General features: G+C 43.0%; 1 protein-coding gene across 1 annotated transcript; it reads left to right on the top strand.

The window, feature by feature from the left end:
• The first annotated feature begins 661 nt into the window (after window positions 1-661).
• Window positions 662-17,902, top strand: LOC311064029 (uncharacterized protein). The gene is made up of 6 exons (XM_084083744.1): window positions 662-722; window positions 7,670-7,806; window positions 8,014-8,115; window positions 10,696-10,794; window positions 14,924-15,025; window positions 16,521-17,902. The coding sequence occupies exons 2-6, from the start codon at window positions 7,728-7,730 to the stop codon at window positions 17,459-17,461; spliced, it is 1,323 nt and encodes a 440-aa protein (XP_083939870.1). The 5' UTR covers window positions 662-722; window positions 7,670-7,727; the 3' UTR covers window positions 17,462-17,902.
• The last annotated feature ends 402 nt before the right edge of the window (window positions 17,903-18,304 follow it).

Here is an 18,304-nt window from a genome sequence, read left to right as displayed (position 1 = left end):
GCTGACCTAATATGGTCTTAACTAATCATGAGATTTCATATTACTGTGTGCTAAGATGTAGGGCCACATACAACAAGTTATAAAAGCAAGACCCACAATCCTATTTTATCAGTCCTGCCTGCAGACCCATGGGCCAGGTCACCTGGCTTCATAACTTCTGAACTGTATGTCAACACAGTTCTGTTTAAACAAGTAAGAAGCGCGAACGCTGGAAGCGAACGCAGTTCTATATTTCAGCCACACTGTAGTAGTGAACTCTGGCGCACTCTAGCGGCTGGAGACAGGTAGTGCAGCTGCTATATTTCAGTCACGGAGTTTTGAGTCACATGGGGGCACGAGCCAATGAGAGCGTGAGTCACATGGGGGCGCGGCTGCACACATACTGCACACAGACAGACACACAAGCCGAGCCGAGTTACATAGTAGTAGGCTCCACTTGGGCGGAGTCGTGGCTTCGCCGCGCCTCCTTCCGCGTTCGCAAAAACATTGTTTCATGTTTATGATGTAAACCAGCATTTGTGGGGTTAATAATCTGCGGGAACTAAAGAAATATAGTGTGTTCAAACACGGATGAGAGAGGGGGACGGACACGTATCCGGTGTTCGTCCCTCTCCCGTCCGGGTAGAAACATCCACCACGTCCGTTGTGAACTGAACGAGAGTCGAGAGCCAAACAAACAGCAGAGAGAGAGTGAACGTGATACAGAGAAAGTTTGTTATATTGTAAGTGTAGAGCATTCGCCTAATGCTCACTCCGTAGTTACTGTGCCTCTGCAGCCACCGTACAGGCGATGGTCATAGATACTGCGCATGCGCAAGCCGGTTGTATGTTGTTATGCTACTGAAGATACTGAGAGCTGTACCGCATGAGTATAATAAACTGAACTCCTATTATAAAGTATTCCCTCCGTTTGGTCATTCTACATGGTGTCAGAAGTAAACACAGACTCTTTGGAACGTGCAGTTTATCGCGGAGCACACGGCTCTTTTACCGTTCATGAGGACAACAACCCGACCTGAAGCTAACGTGCTAACGGCTTTTCCAACGCGTACCGTGCATCATGTCGGACGGATTTCGCAGACCAGACCCTCTCACCTTTGATGAAAACATCGCTGAGAACTGGCGAGTGTTTGAACAAGAATATGACATTTTTATCGCGGCTGCACACCATGACAAGCCAGCCCGCACACGAGCCTACATTCTCCTCAATCTAGCAGGATCAGAGGCCATTGAAAGGGAGAGATCGTTCGTCTATACGCCCGAAGTGAGAGGACCTGACGTTGACGGTGCAGCTGGAGCCATCATCACTCCAGCTGAGTTGAAAGAAGACCCCGAATGTTTGAAGAGAAAATTTCGGGAGATCTGCAGTCCCCAAATAAACATTACAATGGAGAGACACAAATTCAATACGAGGTCCCAGAACCAAGGTGAGCCAATTGAATCATATGTCACAGACCTAAGGATCAAAGCAAAGAGCTGCAATTTTGGAACACTGCAAGATGAGCTCATCCGTGATAGACTGGTCTGTGGCATAAATGATGATAACCTGAGAAAAATAATGCTGCGTGACAGTGGGCTGACTCTAGCTAAAGCTATCTCTGTGTGTCAGATATATGAGCAGACAGAGCATCACACAAGGACATTGTCATCACCACATGCTCCCACTAGTGTTGACAGCGTGCAGTACAAATATGGAAGGCAGCAGAGATTTGAGCCACGTCAGAGAGCACAGACGGGGAGAAATGCTCAGCCCATTGTCAGCTGTAATAATTGTGGTGGCAGCCACGATGCTAAGAAAGACAGTTGCCCGGCTTTTGGCCAACAGTGCCATGCATGTAAAAAGTGGAACCACTACAAGAAGTGCTGCAGATCAGGACAGAGGTACTCTAGGATACAGAGTTCCAGGGAATCTGTCCATCAACTTGAATTGAACCAGGCCACAGGTAGTAATACTGATGATGAATCATTCTGTATTGATGGAATAACAGTGGTCGTGGACACAATAGACTCTAATGTGCAAGAGAAAAATGTAGCGTTTGCCACTGTACACATCAATGACAAGCCTGTGGAAATGAAAGTTGACACAGGTGGACAATGCAATGTTCTATCCTATGATGCCTTCAAACATGTGGAGAACGGAGAACTGATAGACCGTTCAATAATCACCAACCTTGTTGCATATGGGGGAAATATGATAAGCACCTTGGGCTCAGTCGTCCTGCAATGTCAACTAGCAGGTCAGCAATATGCACTACAGTTCCACATTGTGGAGAGAAATGTCCAGCCACTACTAGGCCTACTAGCAAGCATGCGCATGAAGCTAGTGACACTGAGCAAGGACGTCCACCAACTCAGCATGAACACGGATGCCAACCTGCCACACAAGCTCTTCACAGAGTATGCAGACCTATTCAAGAATGAACTTGGCAAGCTACCAGTGACATACTCCATGAAATTGGACCCTGATGTGCACCCCGTCGTCCGCCCTGCACGCCGCATCCCTGTAGCCATGCAGGACCGAGTAAAAGCAGAGCTGGAAAGGATGGCAGACCTGGGTGTCATCACCCCCGTATCTGAACCAACCGAATGGGTGTCATCCATGGTAGCGACAAACAAGAAGCAGACGACAGACATAAGGATCTGCATCGACCCCAGAGACCTTAACACAGCCTTAAAGCGCCCCCACCATCCAATGCGCACGGTGGAAGAGGTTGCATCACAGATGGCAAATGCAACACTGTTTTCAGTTCTAGATGCCAAAAGCTCGTTCTGGCAGATCTCTCTAGACAGCAAGTCTTCTCTGCTAACTACTTTTAGCACACCTTTTGGACGCTACAGATTCCTCAGAATGCCGTTTGGAATAAACTCAGCCAGTGAAGTATTCCAGCGCACAATGGAACAGATATTCGCAGGATATCCCTGTGCCATCATCGTTGACGACATCATCGTCGGAGGCCGCACTGAAGCAGAGCACGACGCAAACTTAAAGAGGGTGCTTGACCGAGCACGCAAAGTTAATCTGAGGCTCAACCCCCTCAAATGCAAATTCCGGCTGACAGAGGTCAGTTATGTCGGCCATGTGTTCACCAGTGAAGGTCTGAAAGCGGACACTGACAAGACCACGGCAATCACCGAAATGCCTGTTCCTGAAGATGTCACAGCTCTACAGCGATTTCTAGGCATGATCAATTATCTAGGAAAGTTTGTGCCAAACTTGAGTGAGCTGTCTGCCCCTCTGAATCATCTGACGCGCAAAGACACAGTATGGTGCTGGCTAAAGCAACACCAGGACGCCTATGACACACTGAAGAGATGCATCTCCAGTCCGCCTGTCCTGTCGTACTATAATGTCGATCAACCAGTCACGCTCACATGTGATGCTTCACAACACAGACTAGGAGCAGCATGTCTACAAGGGGGCAGACCAATTGCCTACGCATCGCGGACAATGACTCAGCCAGAAACACGCTATGCCCAAATTGAAAAAGAGCTCCTGGCAGTCGTGTTTGCATGTTCGCGATTCAATGACTACATCTACGGAAAGCCAGTCACCATAGAAACCGACCACCAACCCCTGGTCACAATCATCAGAAAGCCAATCTACACAGCGCCTGCACGACTCCAACGCATGATGCTGCAGCTCCAGAAGTATAACATCGACCTGGTCTACAAAAAAGGAAAGCAGATGTTCCTGGCCGATACCCTGTCACGTGCCCCCAGGGCATCCACACTTCAGCATGGGAACGAGTTAAACGACTTCGAGGTAATGACAGTCAGCCGAGTCTCGTCCAGCCGTCTGGATGAACTTAGGAGACACACGGCAGAAGATGGACTACTGCAGACCCTCTCTTCTGTTATCAGACACGGATGGCCTGTCAGACAGCACAGTGCTCCACCATCCATCAGTCCTTTCTTTCCATTCAGAGACGAGCTCACCATCGAGGAGGGTGTCGTCATGAAAGGTCACAAACTTGTCATTCCCCAGTCACTACAGAAAGTGTACACAGACATCATGCACAGAGGACACCCAGGAGCGGAGTCCACTAAACGCAGAGCCCGAGACATAGTGTTCTGGCCCACCATGAGCAGAGACATTGACAGAACAGTACTCTCATGCTCTGTTTGCAACAGCCAGAGGCCCCATCAGCAGAGGGAACCACTACAGTCACATCCAGTTCCTGACCTACCATGGTCCACAGTGGGAACTGATATCTTTGAATGGGATGGCAAGCATTTCCAGGTGCTTGTAGACTCGTACTCTGGCTGGTATGAGATTGACTTGCTCAAGGACATCACATCAGCAACAGTCATCACAAAGCTGAAAAGACATTTCTCTGTACATGGCTCCCCATGTCTTCTCATCTCAGACAATGCGGGACAGTACACCAGCCAGAAGTTCAGAGATTTTGCTGCACAGTGGGACTTCAAGCATGTAACCAGCAGCCCCGAGTTCCCACAGTCCAATGGTTTGGCTGAACGGGCAGTACAAAGTGCTAAGCAACTGATGGAAAAGTCAAAGAGGGACGGCACAGATGTGTTCCTCAACCTCTTGAACCTGAGGAATATCCCTCGCGACGCACAGCTTGGCTCACCTGCACAGAGACTAATGTCAAGACAGACCCGCACTACCCTCCCGGTCAGCAAACAGCTACTGCAGCCTGCCCCTCTCAACACCCAACAAGTCACAGCCCAGCTCCAGAAGAAGAGGTTCTCCCAGAAGCTGAGCTATGACAAGTCCAGCCGCCTTCTACGTCCACTGTCGGAGGGCGAAGCGGTCAGAATGCAGACCTCCCGGGGGTACGATCGCATGGGCACGGTAGGAAAGATCTGTGAGGAGCCACGGTCTTACATCATCCGTTCTGGAGGTAAAGACTACAGGAGAAATCGCAGACACCTCTTACCTGTTGCCGAGAAACCTCCAGGTCGGCCTGACAGTGCCGACTGGCAGCGCTTCGAACCAGCTGTCAGTGAGACACCTCCCCTCTACGGCGAGAGACAACGAGAACTTATAGACACTGACCCACCCCCAGTCCAAGTGCCCGTAGCTCCAATGCCCGCAGACACTGGTAAGAGCCCTTACACAACACGCTTTGGTCGCACAGTCAGGCCAAACCCCAGATACAGTGACTGAGTATTGGACTGGGGATAGACTTTAAGGACTGTTCCGTACTACACATTGTACAAAGTTGTTTAAAAAAAAAAGAAAAAAAAAAAAAAAGAGGAATGTAACAGAGTATTGACTGTTTGAGAATAATTGTCATTTGAAAAAATCTATTGCCTTGCATTTGATACTAGTATTTTCTTGTTTCAGGCAGCTAAAGTATTGAAGTGCTACTGTTCAACTTTGAGTAGTTATTTGTTGTTTGCACTGTAAGCTAAAGAAGGGAGATGTAGAGCATTCGCCTAATGCTCACTCCGTAGTTACTGTGCCTCTGCAGCCACCGTACAGGCGATGGTCATAGATACTGCGCATGCGCAAGCCGGTTGTATGTTGTTATGCTACTGAAGATACTGAGAGCTGTACCGCATGAGTATAATAAACTGAACTCCTATTATAAAGTATTCCCTCCGTTTGGTCATTCTACAGTAAGTTTACAGAGAAAAAACCTTTGTGTAACTTGTTTCTGAGATTGTGTTTGTTACGACAGTTGTGAAAACGGGAGGAATTTACACGCGAAGTTTAAAGACCATTTACTTTGTGGATTCATGCTAATGCTAAGCTAAGATAGAGCTTTGAGCAACCAGGGCTTTAGCCTGGGATCCAGCCTGCTTCGCTACGTTCGGCGGACTTTTATTTCTCTCTTCGCTACGAGAGAAATAAAAGTCCGCCGAACGTAGCGAAGCAGGCTGGATCCCAGGCTACCAGGGCTTCACTCTGTGTTTCTCTGGCAACATGGGATGAGGTTGAGAAGACAGCAGTGGTGGAAAAAGTACTCAAATTCTTTACTTAAAGGTAGGGTACGTGATATTGTTTTGGTTAAAACAAAAAGTATTTTGTTTAACGGTTAAAGCACTATATTCTGATAGTAATCAATGCTATATAGGGCATCGCAGTTGCGGCCACTTCCGGGTTCCACTGCAAAATACTCAATGCATTTTTCCCATTGACATTTCCAAAAATATTTATATCAATTAATTTAAACCTAGAATCAAGCCATCCAGGGTCCTGGTGAATCATGATCATTAAACATTTTTTTGTAGAGCTTGTAGATCGGATATTTTCAAATAGCCTATGTATGAAATAGGGCTAAAGTGGTTAATGTATGTTTCATTATATCATAGTTTATATCTGAAGAGTAACTAAAGTTTTCAATTAAATGTAGTGGAGTAAAAGTACAATATTTGCCTCTGAGGTGTAGTGGAGTAGAAGTAAAAGTATTGGAAATTGGAAATACTCAAGTAAAGTACAAATACCTCAAAATTGTACTTAAGTACAGTATTTAAGTAAATGTGCTTAGTTACTTTCCACCACTGGAAGACAGTGAGTGAAATGCCACCTTAACCCGCTGCTAAACCTGACCCTGTGACGTTTGGAGTACTGAGGGAAGTCCAGGAACGTTAACTAAGGAACCACACTTTGATTTGACTCACCCAGGAGCGAAGTGGATGTTGAGGTTTTGGGCCTCAACATACACAAACACCGAACCAGGCCTGGAACTTTATGTTTAAGATGTGTGTGTGTGTGTGTGTGTGTGTGTGTGTGTGTGTGTGTGTGTGTGTGTGTGTGTGTGTGAGTGAAGGTAAAATATCAAAAATAATTAAGGATACCAAAAAAATTATCAATGTTATGTTAGAGAAAACATAGCAGCTAAACAGTACACTATAGAATTATAGAAAAATAATATAGTAACCTACTGTTAAAAAAACACTATAAAATTATGAAAAAAGTAGATAAATAATAGCCTACTGTTAAAAATATTTTATAAATGAGTAGCCTACATGTTTAAAAATAGAGAAAAAAAACTAACTGAACAAAAGAATTTGCTGAACTGAATGCTAGGATAGAGAAAACATAGCTAAACGGTACACAATAAAATGATAGGGGGGAAAAAAAGACGTTAAAAAAATCCAGGTGCCCACGTGCCCAGATGGTTTTGGTGCCCAGTTGTCCGTGTGTGTGTGTGTGTGTGTGTGTGTGTGTGTGTGTGTGTGTGTGTGTGTGTGTGTGTGTGTGTGTGTGTGTGTGTGTGTGTGTGTTTTCTCTCACATTCTTTTGGAAGCCATAGTTAAAATATAATTGTAGTAATTGAGCAGCCCTTCTTTGATCACTCCTATCACAGAGGTCAAATAAAGGCGGATTATGTATGATTATTAATCAGTATCTTTTCTTTAGCTCATCAGTACGGTTTATGAGGTATTCAGTGAACTGATCACTCTCAGCGCGGCTTTTGTGATACTCAGAAATACTTTTGTCTCTGACCTTCAATTCTTGTAGTGTGAGAGTGTGTCAGACTTTAATATTTTAAAAGTCTTTTAGTGTAAAAAAAAAAAAGAAATAAACCCCATTTACTGTAAAACTGAGATTATAATGTATTGAAGGCATTTTATGTCTATTATAGTGGATTACAGCTTTTACACCATTCTCAGCACTCTGCAATAGTTTAATTTGATTATATGTGATGTTGATGAATAAAAACTAAATGTTTTATTGTATTGGTGATTTCCACAGAGCACCACAGGGAGAGATCTACGCTATCAAGGGAGATGGCCTCCAAAATATCATTAACATGGTCAGAGGAACAGCGAGGGATGGACAGAGACTGTTTGATGCAATGCTGCAACCTGTAGTAAAGTTGTACAGGATAGGTATGTAGTGTTTTATTTACAGGTATTTAAACTTATAACACCTTTCCTTGAACAAAGACACAACTTAGAACGAATAAAGTGAAGTTACAACTAGATAATGAAGAGTTGTATTGATTGATTGATTACTTTATTAACACGATTTCTACTACAGTGCATGTAGTACAGTCAGAAGTTATGATAAGTCCTTATTCAATTGCTTCATTTCAGACCAGTGTGTGGAGTCCAGACTGCAGGTGAAGATGAACTCTCCAGACTCAGCCAGGGACATTTCTATTAAACAGGAGGAACCTGAAGACCATCCACACCTCAGTACGTATCGTCTCTATACGATAATCTTGGCAAAAAAATATAATATTCATAGCCATCATTAATTATCACTCAATATTCCTTTTTAAAATGTTTTATTCTCATTATAATATCCCAAAGTACATCCTCTTTTTCACAAATGCAATACAAAAGAAAAACTGCACCAAATTGTACATTTTTCTACAGAGTGGCCGTAGACCAAAGCATCTAGAACAGGGTTTGTCTGTCGCACTGCTCAAGCCGCTAAGTGCATGACGTCATGAAACAGAAGCACATGAAAGCCTGACATGCCTGGTAAAAGTGTGGTAGTAGGTTAAAACTATTAAAACTGATTTTATGGCGTGCCTCTGTAGCTGGTGAGAGGTCTAGACATGGGTCTTTTAGTCTGCTCTGTGTGAGATAACAGATCTTTGACAAGCTTTTTAGAAGCTTCTTGATTTGAGGTGTAACCACTTCAACCCTAGCATCCCTGTACTGGGGGGGGGGGGGGGCATTTGAAAAAAATGCTGATCTACAAACTCAACGCGTCTTAAGAGCTTTGGTGTAGAGGGAAAAGCGAAAGGACTAAGTTCAGAGTTGACCCTGCTCAACAATAGTTAACTAAGGATGTTTTGCACTCTTTCAGAGAATATCCGTGATCGTAAAGGGGACATAGTTGACAATAGATGCCAAAAAATAAATACATACATCATTTTTTGAGAAATTTTCCAATCTTAATTACTTCCTGTCAAACAAAAACATAACATGAGATTACATTGATGGGTAAGTAGGCAGCCTTGAGAACCCATAGGGCAGGAGCTTATCTCCTGTTTCTGTGGCGTGAGGTGGCTTGATGTACAAGTATATCCCCCAGCCATGATGTACACAGGGACTTACCCCAATCCAACCCTTGATGCAGAGTGCCCAGCAGGGAGACATTGTGTTGTATTTACAGTCTTTGGTATGACCTGGCCGGGGTATTGAACCCCAACCTCCCAATCTCAGAGCGGACACTCTTAACCATGGCAATGAGCCACCGGCTTCGAATGCTATCAATACATTGAATGGGAGATTATCACGTTTTATCAGACCATTGAATGGGCGAGTAGGTGACGAGTAGGCGATACACAGACCTACCCGCGATTTGTCAGACCATTCATTGGGCGTAATCAGGAGCTACTGACCTACTTTGGAGGCGGAGCAGTCCCCACAACAAGATTTACGATTCTGTGCCTATCGGTACATAACTCCCAACGGCGCTGAGTAGGCTCAGGCGAGCGTCGCACCGCTCAGGACGGAAACTCGGTCGCTTTAGCTCCCTCGGTGGTCCTTCACGGGGCTCCAGCTCGCCTGAGACTGCGCGCCTCCGTCATGGTCCGAAACCAAAACAACCAAAACCAAAACCGAAACTGAACTATTTAAGTCATCTCCGTTGGTAGGTCAGTATGTCTTGATAACACCCAATGAATGGTCTGATAAATCGCGGGTAGGTAAGTAGGTCGCCTACTTCGCCCATTCAATGGTCTAATAAAAGGTGATAACGTCCCATTCAATGCATTGATAGCATCCGAATCAGGTGAATGAGCTGGGTTTTTAATCAGCGGGTACTAACCAATTTTAACATATTATAATAAGCACGTGTCAAGTAGTCTTTCAAACATCTTTGATTCATTAGCCTATGCTAGATACTAGAGGGCAGTGTTACTCTGTTGAATCTGAACAAAGAGGGTGGCCGAATAGTGCGTTATTAAGTATTGTGTGTGTGTGTGTGTGTGTGTGTACAATAAGAATATTGTTTAACTGGAGTTGTTACCTGAAAAAGGAAAACATGAACATTTAGGATGAAGAGGGAACATTTTCTTTCAGAGAGAGATTTACATTATATTCATAATATATCCACATAATATTCATGCTGGGCAACTTGATGTGAAAAAGGTTATTATTCATAATCAAAGTGCTCTGTGAAAAAAGTAACTTGCCCAGTTGGCAAGTGATTAACACAATAAGTTACTCCCTCTCTCATGTCTGTTATTTGTTGAAGTTGATTATAAAAGGACGTTCTGTTCTTAACACATGCTCGGGTGCCGATCACGGTCTGAACCGCGTGTTTACATAGTAGCGCTCTGGTGCCGTTCACGGTCTGAACCGTGTGTTCAGTCTTTTTTTTTTTTTCGTTTTTCTCCGCACGGGTGGGGCTGGAGCAGCTTTGGGAGTACCCATTGTGATCTTGAGAAGGAAAGGCCAGATAGATCACCGGAAACAAAAACATGGCTTCCATCCGCTTCCTGTCTATTTCCTTCTTTAAAACGCCTATATCTCCGAATCCGTTTCCGGTGGTGAAAACCAGTCATGCGCGATCCCCCCCCCGTTGTAACTTGCGAGTGAAATGTTATGATTCCAGGCTGTTGCCAGGGTCATCGCTCAACATGAATGGATGCTTTTTTAACGTGGATTTGCTCGTCGCGGAGTCTAAAGCTTTAAACAGCAAAGCGCAGTCAATGGGGAGAATGCTGGCACCCAACGTAAGTTGTTATGAAAAAATGCTGGCACCCGATGTGTAAATTAATCCTAATCTCCTCTGGGATTTTAATTGTTTCTTTCCAGACTCTGTGGAGTCCAGACTGCAAGTGCAGATGAACTCTCCAGACCCAGCCAGACCCTTTTCAATGAAACAGGAGGAACCTGAAGGCCAGCCAGACCTCAGTAAGTTTCTCCCTTTTCCAGCTTTATTTGTCTTTAATTGTCATGTACAACAGTTGCTAGCTGCACTATTCGCAGGGACATTATTGTGCTTCAACAGTGTGGAACCAGACAAAATGAAATGTGTTATAGAGGTAATGGTAGTAACAAATTGGTCATATTGTGTTGTGGTGCACATGTAACATTTGATCTGCGTTGTGTTGTGGATTCATGAAGTTCCAGACCACTTCTCTCTCTTATTGACAGTTTATTCTGGTGAGAATACACACAAGTCTCTGGTCAGTCACTTCTTTTGGTGTAAAACCCGAGCCTCAGCACATCTACAACAGAATTAACAACGTGACCAAAAGTAGTTTGTTGTAACCAGTATATTGTTCGGTTTGACAAAATGACAATTGAAAACATGTGCAAAGCATCACTACTTCATGTAGGTACATTTAGCATGTTTAGGACAACCAGTGTTCATCACGGTATCACAGTAAACATACAGACTCTTGTTGAAAATAATAGTGCACTGAGGAACACATCTTACCGTGGGCAAATATCATTTAAACTTGCACCGCTTTAACATGGACGCCCATGTTGACCAATGAGGTGCTGCCCACGCCCACTAACCAATAAGAAATGCCCTTACTTAGGGAGCAAGTGGAACTCACTAACACACACACACACACACACACACACACACACACACACACACACACACACACACACCACCATAGTACATCTTGAACATGAACAGTATTTCTTGTTGCTCCTCATCTACCCTCTGGAAACCAAAATGTTTCCAAACAAATGCATTGCTTTTACTCTTCTTGTTGACCAAAGGCTCTCTTTCATCATCTTGGCTACATCTGAACTAAAGATGTCACAGTCTAACTGAGATTAAGTCTGGGATTATAGGGAGGAAGATCGCTCATCCGTACTTAATCTACGTATGAACATAAATTGTTGCTTGGGGATGTAATTGGTGAGATTTCTACCCTAACAAATCAATGTCATTATCTTTGCATTCAAGGTTCATATGTTAGATAATATTTGCAGACGCTTAGGCGTCCAGGGCCAAACCAGATTTTGGTGGCCGTACATTTTTGGTATTTTTGCATTCCTACATGTCTCTAGTTTATATTTTGGTATGATACATCTTCCAATTCAGTAGCTTAATGACAGTAATCACTCTAAACAAGCCATATGAAACCGTGATGTGTGTGAATCATTTATATGGCTTCTAGACAATACTTTTTTGGAAACCAATGGTCTTATAAACAGTTGACCCTGAGGTAATTATACCAGTAGAATCCATTTCTGCTGAGGAAATTCTGGTATTATGCATATTTAATTGGATAATTTGCATATTTGAACACATTTGTGGAAATTACATGATGTATACAATTACAGTTAGATATTTCAAAAAGTGTAAAACATATATTCATCCATGCTGTGACTGGTTGTGACACGACTTTTTGGTGTTTGCAAAAAGACTGCTTTGCTTAACATAAGCTTGTAAAAGTTGACCTTCCTTCGGTCTAGTGGGTGGTCATAGCTGAATGGGTAGAGAGGCCGCATGGGAAAATTAAAGTCCCAGGTTTGATTCCTGGCCCCAGCTATGTGTCGAGGTGTCCATGAGCAAGACACGTCGCACCTAACTGCTCCCCAGAGCCATGCAGTCCCGGCAGCCATCGGCTGGGTGAAGCTGAAATCCCAAATTTCTTCCCCTTTCCCTTTCCCCTTGGCCAATGCATTCACTGGTCCAAATCAGATCAGAGTTGATTGATGACATTAGGTGTCAAGTAATGGCTGTCCTGTTTGGTGGAAAGTGCACAGATTCCCTCACAACAACGCAATCTAACACCTTCAGCAAGGAGGTTGTCTCAGCTTCATCACTTGTAACGCCTGAACGTCTACCTTAAATCTGCCACCAAACTTCACTGTCGTAGAAGACACTGGTCTATCATATACATGGTTTTGATGGGGAAAAAGAGGGTGTGGGTGCCATGAACTAGGGGTGCAAACTGCAGGATGATCAATCTGTCTTACTGCATGTCAATAATGCATGCTGCTCCAGAAGCATTCATTTTTGTAACTTCTCCACTACCTACAATACACTCTGGTAGAAGATATGGACAACCATGTACTACTGTCTGTGGACTGTGTCAACTTGAGGAATGTCTCAATTCCACATAAAAAAAATCTTCCAGAGGAGTCAGAGTCAGAGTCAGAGTATGACGATGAATAGTGACTGTATAACAGCACCTGTTAATAACACAACAAGTGCCTATAATGGGCTATGGTTTACTGGATTACTGGACAACCCCATTGGGATTATTCAAGTAATTTTGTAAGTAAGCAATAGATTTATGCTTGCTTATTATGCTTCCCCCTTTATAGATTGAATAGTAAGGCCGGGCCGTTAACGCCGTTACCGGGCTAAGTTAACGCGGACTCTTATCGTGCGATAAAAAAAAATTACCGCCGTTAATCTATTCTCAAAGTTGGGTCTGGGAGCCAAAACATTAGCTGATGTAGCTGGGCGAATTACTCTGTGTCTGTGTGTGACTGCAATGCGTGTGTGTGTGTGTGTGTGTGTGTGTGTGTGGGGGGGATAGGTGTCGGGTTTCACATGGTGTACAGACGTGCGCTGCGCACTGCCTCTCATTCATTTCACTCAGACAGAGAGAGGCTGAGTATGTGTCGGTGCGAGAGTTTTGCTCCACTCGTTAATTCATTTGCTTCAGGTCTGTAAGCCCAGCGAAGCTTATTAAAGTGGTCATTGGACAAAAGCAGAGCCTCCGCTACCGTGTTGATGAACAAACATAGCAGTAGTTGGGCGATGTTTGGTAATACTTGTTGCTATAGAGCATGCTACTGAGTGCTACATGCTAACAACAACAAACAAATGTATGCTAAGCGTGCACACGCACACGCACACACGCACACACACACACACACACACACACACACACACACACACACACACACACACAGTGTAGGACAGTGGTTCTAAAAGTGGGTCCTTATATGGGTCTGTAACTCGGAGTGTACAAACCAAATGGACCCTTATGGGTCTGTAAATTCAGTGTCCAAATGGAACCAATTGTTCACAATTTTCAATGATAGGCCTACTGGAGAAACTTTTCAATAGCAGACTAGATTCTTTTTTGGAAAAAATTAATGTAGCCTACTCTCAGAGAGTCAATATGGTTTTAGAACTAACAGATCAACATCTCAGGCATTGATGGAATCCATTGAAAGAGTCACAGTTGCAATTGGAATATTAATTTACCCCAAAAAAGCTTTTGACACTATCTATCACACCATATTAATAAACAAACTGGAGAAAATTGGTATTAGAGGCATTGCAGTAGACTGGATTAAAACAAAGTTATTTGGACAGACGTCTACAGTTTGTGAAGCTGGGCAAATACAGCTCAAATCATTTGGGCGTCTCCCAGGGGTCAGTATTGGGGCCCAAACTTTTTATTCAATTATTCAATATCAATGATATTTGCCAAGTTTCTTTCTAAGCTGCTGTCACTGGTACTTTTTGCAGTTGACACATTATGTTTTTTGCTCTGGGGATTATCCAGATGATAATATAAAATAATTTGGAATAAATTTTCAAATGCAGTGTTTACACATGTTTTTCAGACTGGATAAAACTGTTTTTTTTATCGATCATATCGACATCGGTTATATCGGTTATCGGTCATAACAGCAATATATCATATCGGATATCGATATCGGCCAAAATCCCATCGGTGCATCCCTAGAACACACATATTTTGAATGCCTTCGGCAGACTTCAAATGAGCCATTTTAATCTAGATTAATCTAGATTAACTCCAGGATTGCAGATAGATTAATCTACAACTGTTTATAAGACCATTGGATTCCAAAAAGTATTGTCTAGAAGTCATATAAATGATTCGCACACATCACGGTTTCTTATGGCTTGTTTAGAGTGATTACTGTCATTAAGCTACTGAATTGGAAGATGTATCATACCAAAATATAAACTAGAGACATGTAGGAATACAAAAATACAAAAACTTTACGGCCACCTCAGGTGGTACCAATTTGTGAAAATATCAGTATTGGCCCCTGGACTACTTATTCACTTGCTTCATTTCAGACCAGTGTGTGGAGTCCAGACTGCAGGTGAAGATGAACTCTCCAGACTCAGCCAGGGACATTTCTATTAAACAGGAGGAACCTGAAGACCACCCACACCTCAGTAAGTATTGTCACTGTACGATCATTTTGGCAGAAAATATCATGACAATAATACAGGGGTCTTCAACAGGGGGTCCGCCAAATCTTTGTGTGATATGATTTTTTTTACCTTAACCACTTGAACCCCTAGCATCCCTTTTCTGAGGAGAACTTTAGCCAAAATGAGCAGATCTAAAAGCTTGTAGATCGGCTATTTTTGGCAAAAAGGTGTTTGGTGTAGAGGGAAAAAAGAACAGACCAAGTAAACAAAAAAAGTTGAGTCTGAAATACAATTTTATACAATATAGAGGGGGTCTCTGCTTCATCTCTCTCTCAGCAAGGGGGTCCTTGGCCTGAAAACGTTGAAGACCCCTGCAATAATAACATCCAGATATTATAGGACCACAATGGAAACAAGTCCCCATGACTTTGTGTGCCTTTTAGCCTTAATGTTTTACTGTACCTCCATGCTTTTTACATTGTTTGACTAATGAAGTAATCAATCAATCAACATCCATAGCCATCATTAAATATGTAATACTACAGAGTGGCCGTAGACCAAAGCATCTACAACAGGGTTTGTCTGTCACACCGCTCACAGCTCAAGCCGCCAAGTGCATGATGTTATGAAACAGAAGCACATCCAGACATGAAAGACAGAAATGCCTGGTTAAAGTTTGGTAGTAGTTGAAAACTATGAAAACTTTTATGGTGTCTCTGTAGGAGGTGAGAGGTCTAGAAATGGGTCTGTGAGATAACAGATACTTGACTGGCTTTTTTATAAGCTTCTTGATCTGAGGTTTAAGAAAGTAGGTAGCTGATATATTTTTTACCTTATCCCTAGGTATCTTAGTTGCTTGTTTTGGAAGAGAATGTACTTAAGACTTCTGGTGATTAGTAGTTTTCTTGCCTACCTATGTTGAATGCACTTATTGTAAGTCGCTTTGGATAAAAGCGTCTGCTAAATGACTGCAATGTAAATGTAATTTGTACTTCCAAACTTTTCACCAGAAATATCAAGCTTTCATGTCTGGAGGTGGCTCTGTTTCATAACGTCATGCACTTAGCGGCATGAGTTGTGATTGGTCTACTTTGAAAGTATCAGACTGTACAGACAGACAGACCTGTTGTATACGGCTTGGCCTACAGCCTAATTTACTCCCAGATCAGAGCTCACATGTGAAGCATTATGTTTTAATATCGTTTGATAATTTTAGGACTCAAATTAAATATTTCCTTTAACATCATTATTCATTTGTTGGGTAAAGTAACTAAATATATCAATTGAGATTACTTCTTAGAATATGTAGCTGAAATCTTGCTAAAACGTTGAAGCCTGAATTTGTTCAGGCTGTCAGTTTCCAGAAACACCTGTAATAACCTTTAGTTAGTAACTGGTCATTTAAGTAGGTAATAGCTTATTTTCTACATAGAACATGGACAAAGGAAGAATACTAGTTTTACTTTTTAGAAATCCATTGTTTAATATCATGTTATTTTTCTGCTCCTACTACCAGACATCCTGCACATGGTTGTGTGTAAAGAGGAGGATTCTCCTGAACAGGAGAGGAGCCCCAGTCTGCTCCAGGAGGAACCGGAGCCTCCTCAGATTAAAGAGGAACAGGAGGAGCTACTTCAAAGACCAGAAGAGCCTGATGGGTCAATGTTGACATTACTAGCAGTGAAAAGTGAAGTTGATGAAGACATATCTTCACACTGTTCTGAAATTGAAGTTGAACTTGAATCTGACACCGAAGGCACTGAAAACAGTGATGATTGGGGGGAGACAAGTGGAGGTGTCCCCACTGGAGAAAAACCTTTCCAGTGTAAACTGTGTAGCAAGAGTTTCAGCAGTTATTTCGGTCTCAAGATACACCAGCGTATCCACAATCCAAAACCTTTCCACTGTGAACATTGCGACAAGAGTTTCACTCAGTCATGTCACCTGAAGAAACACCAGTGTGTTCACACTAGAGAAAAGCATGTCCACACTGGAGAAAAGCGTGTCCACACTGGAAAAAAACATTTCCAGTGTAAAAAGTGTGACAAAAGTTTCAAGCGAGCACATGACCTGAAGAGACACCAGCGTGTTCACACTGGAGAAAAACCTTTCCACTGTGAACATTGTGACAAGAGTTACTGTGAGTCACGTGCTCTGAAGTATCACCAGCGTACCCACAATCCAAAACCTTTCCACTGTAAACTTTGCACCAAGAGTTTCACTCAGTCATGTCACCTGAAGAAACACCAGTGGTTTCACACTAGAGAAAAGCGTGTCCACACTGTTGAAAAATCTTTCCACTGTAAATATTGTGACAAGTTTTTCAATCAGTCACATCACCAGAAGATACACCAGCATTGGTGTTCAATACGGGAAGAACCTTTCCACTGTAAACATTGTGACAAGAGTTTTGTTGTGTCATCTGACCTGATAAGACATCAGCGTGTTCACACTTGAGAAAGGCCTTACCACTGTGAACATTGTGACAAGAGTTTCACTCGGTCAGGTCCACTGAAGACACACCAGTGTGTCCACACAGGATAAAAACCTTTCCACTGTAAACATTGTGACAAGAGTTTCAGCCGGTCAGGTTCTCTGAAGAAGCACCAGCGTATCCACACTGGTGAAAAACCTTTCCACTGTAAATATTGTGACAGTCAGTTAAGTGCTCTGAAAAGACATCAGTGCATTCACACCAAAAGGGGAAAAAAGAAAACACTTTCCAATATAAATCACCTCACTGGGAGGATCAAATTAAATAGCTGTATGTTGTCAGGGAGTTGGATAGAGAGGCACACATATCATGTATATTTATACTGCTCCTGTCAACAGTTTCCATTAGGACTTGGCTTTTGGAGTCATTCCCCAGCTCTTTTGTTTTGTATCAGTTTATGATAACAGTAATCTCTCAAGAACAGATTCTGCTCTGCATTGGAATCTGTTGTGAAGGTTCGTCATAACGTGTACACACTGGCCTACAAGTGGGCGTGCCTTCAGATCAGGAAGCAGGCCGCGCTTTACCCAATCAAATGTAGTGGGCGGGATTTACGTGTCCGCCGATCCTTCCCCACTCGAAACAAACTAAAACTAATTTAACAATAGCGTCCGCGGAGCAGACAAAACCACGGAAAGATATTCACATTTTAATTTGCTCTTTCATCATAGAAACAAGTGGGCTTATAACCAAAACGATCCATGTTCTCTGGGAGAAGTGGTGTTAGTGTTAAGTGTAGAAATATTGTTAGTGGGAATGAAAACATAGTCGCACCACCGGAAGTGAAACGCTGAAGGCAGACCAAA

Source organism: Gymnoscopelus microlampas, assembly GCF_963454915.1.
Source record: "Gymnoscopelus microlampas genome assembly, chromosome: 17".
Classification (NCBI taxonomy): Eukaryota; Metazoa; Chordata; class Actinopteri; order Myctophiformes; family Myctophidae; genus Gymnoscopelus; species Gymnoscopelus microlampas.
This window is presented reverse-complemented; position numbering and strand designations above follow the sequence as displayed.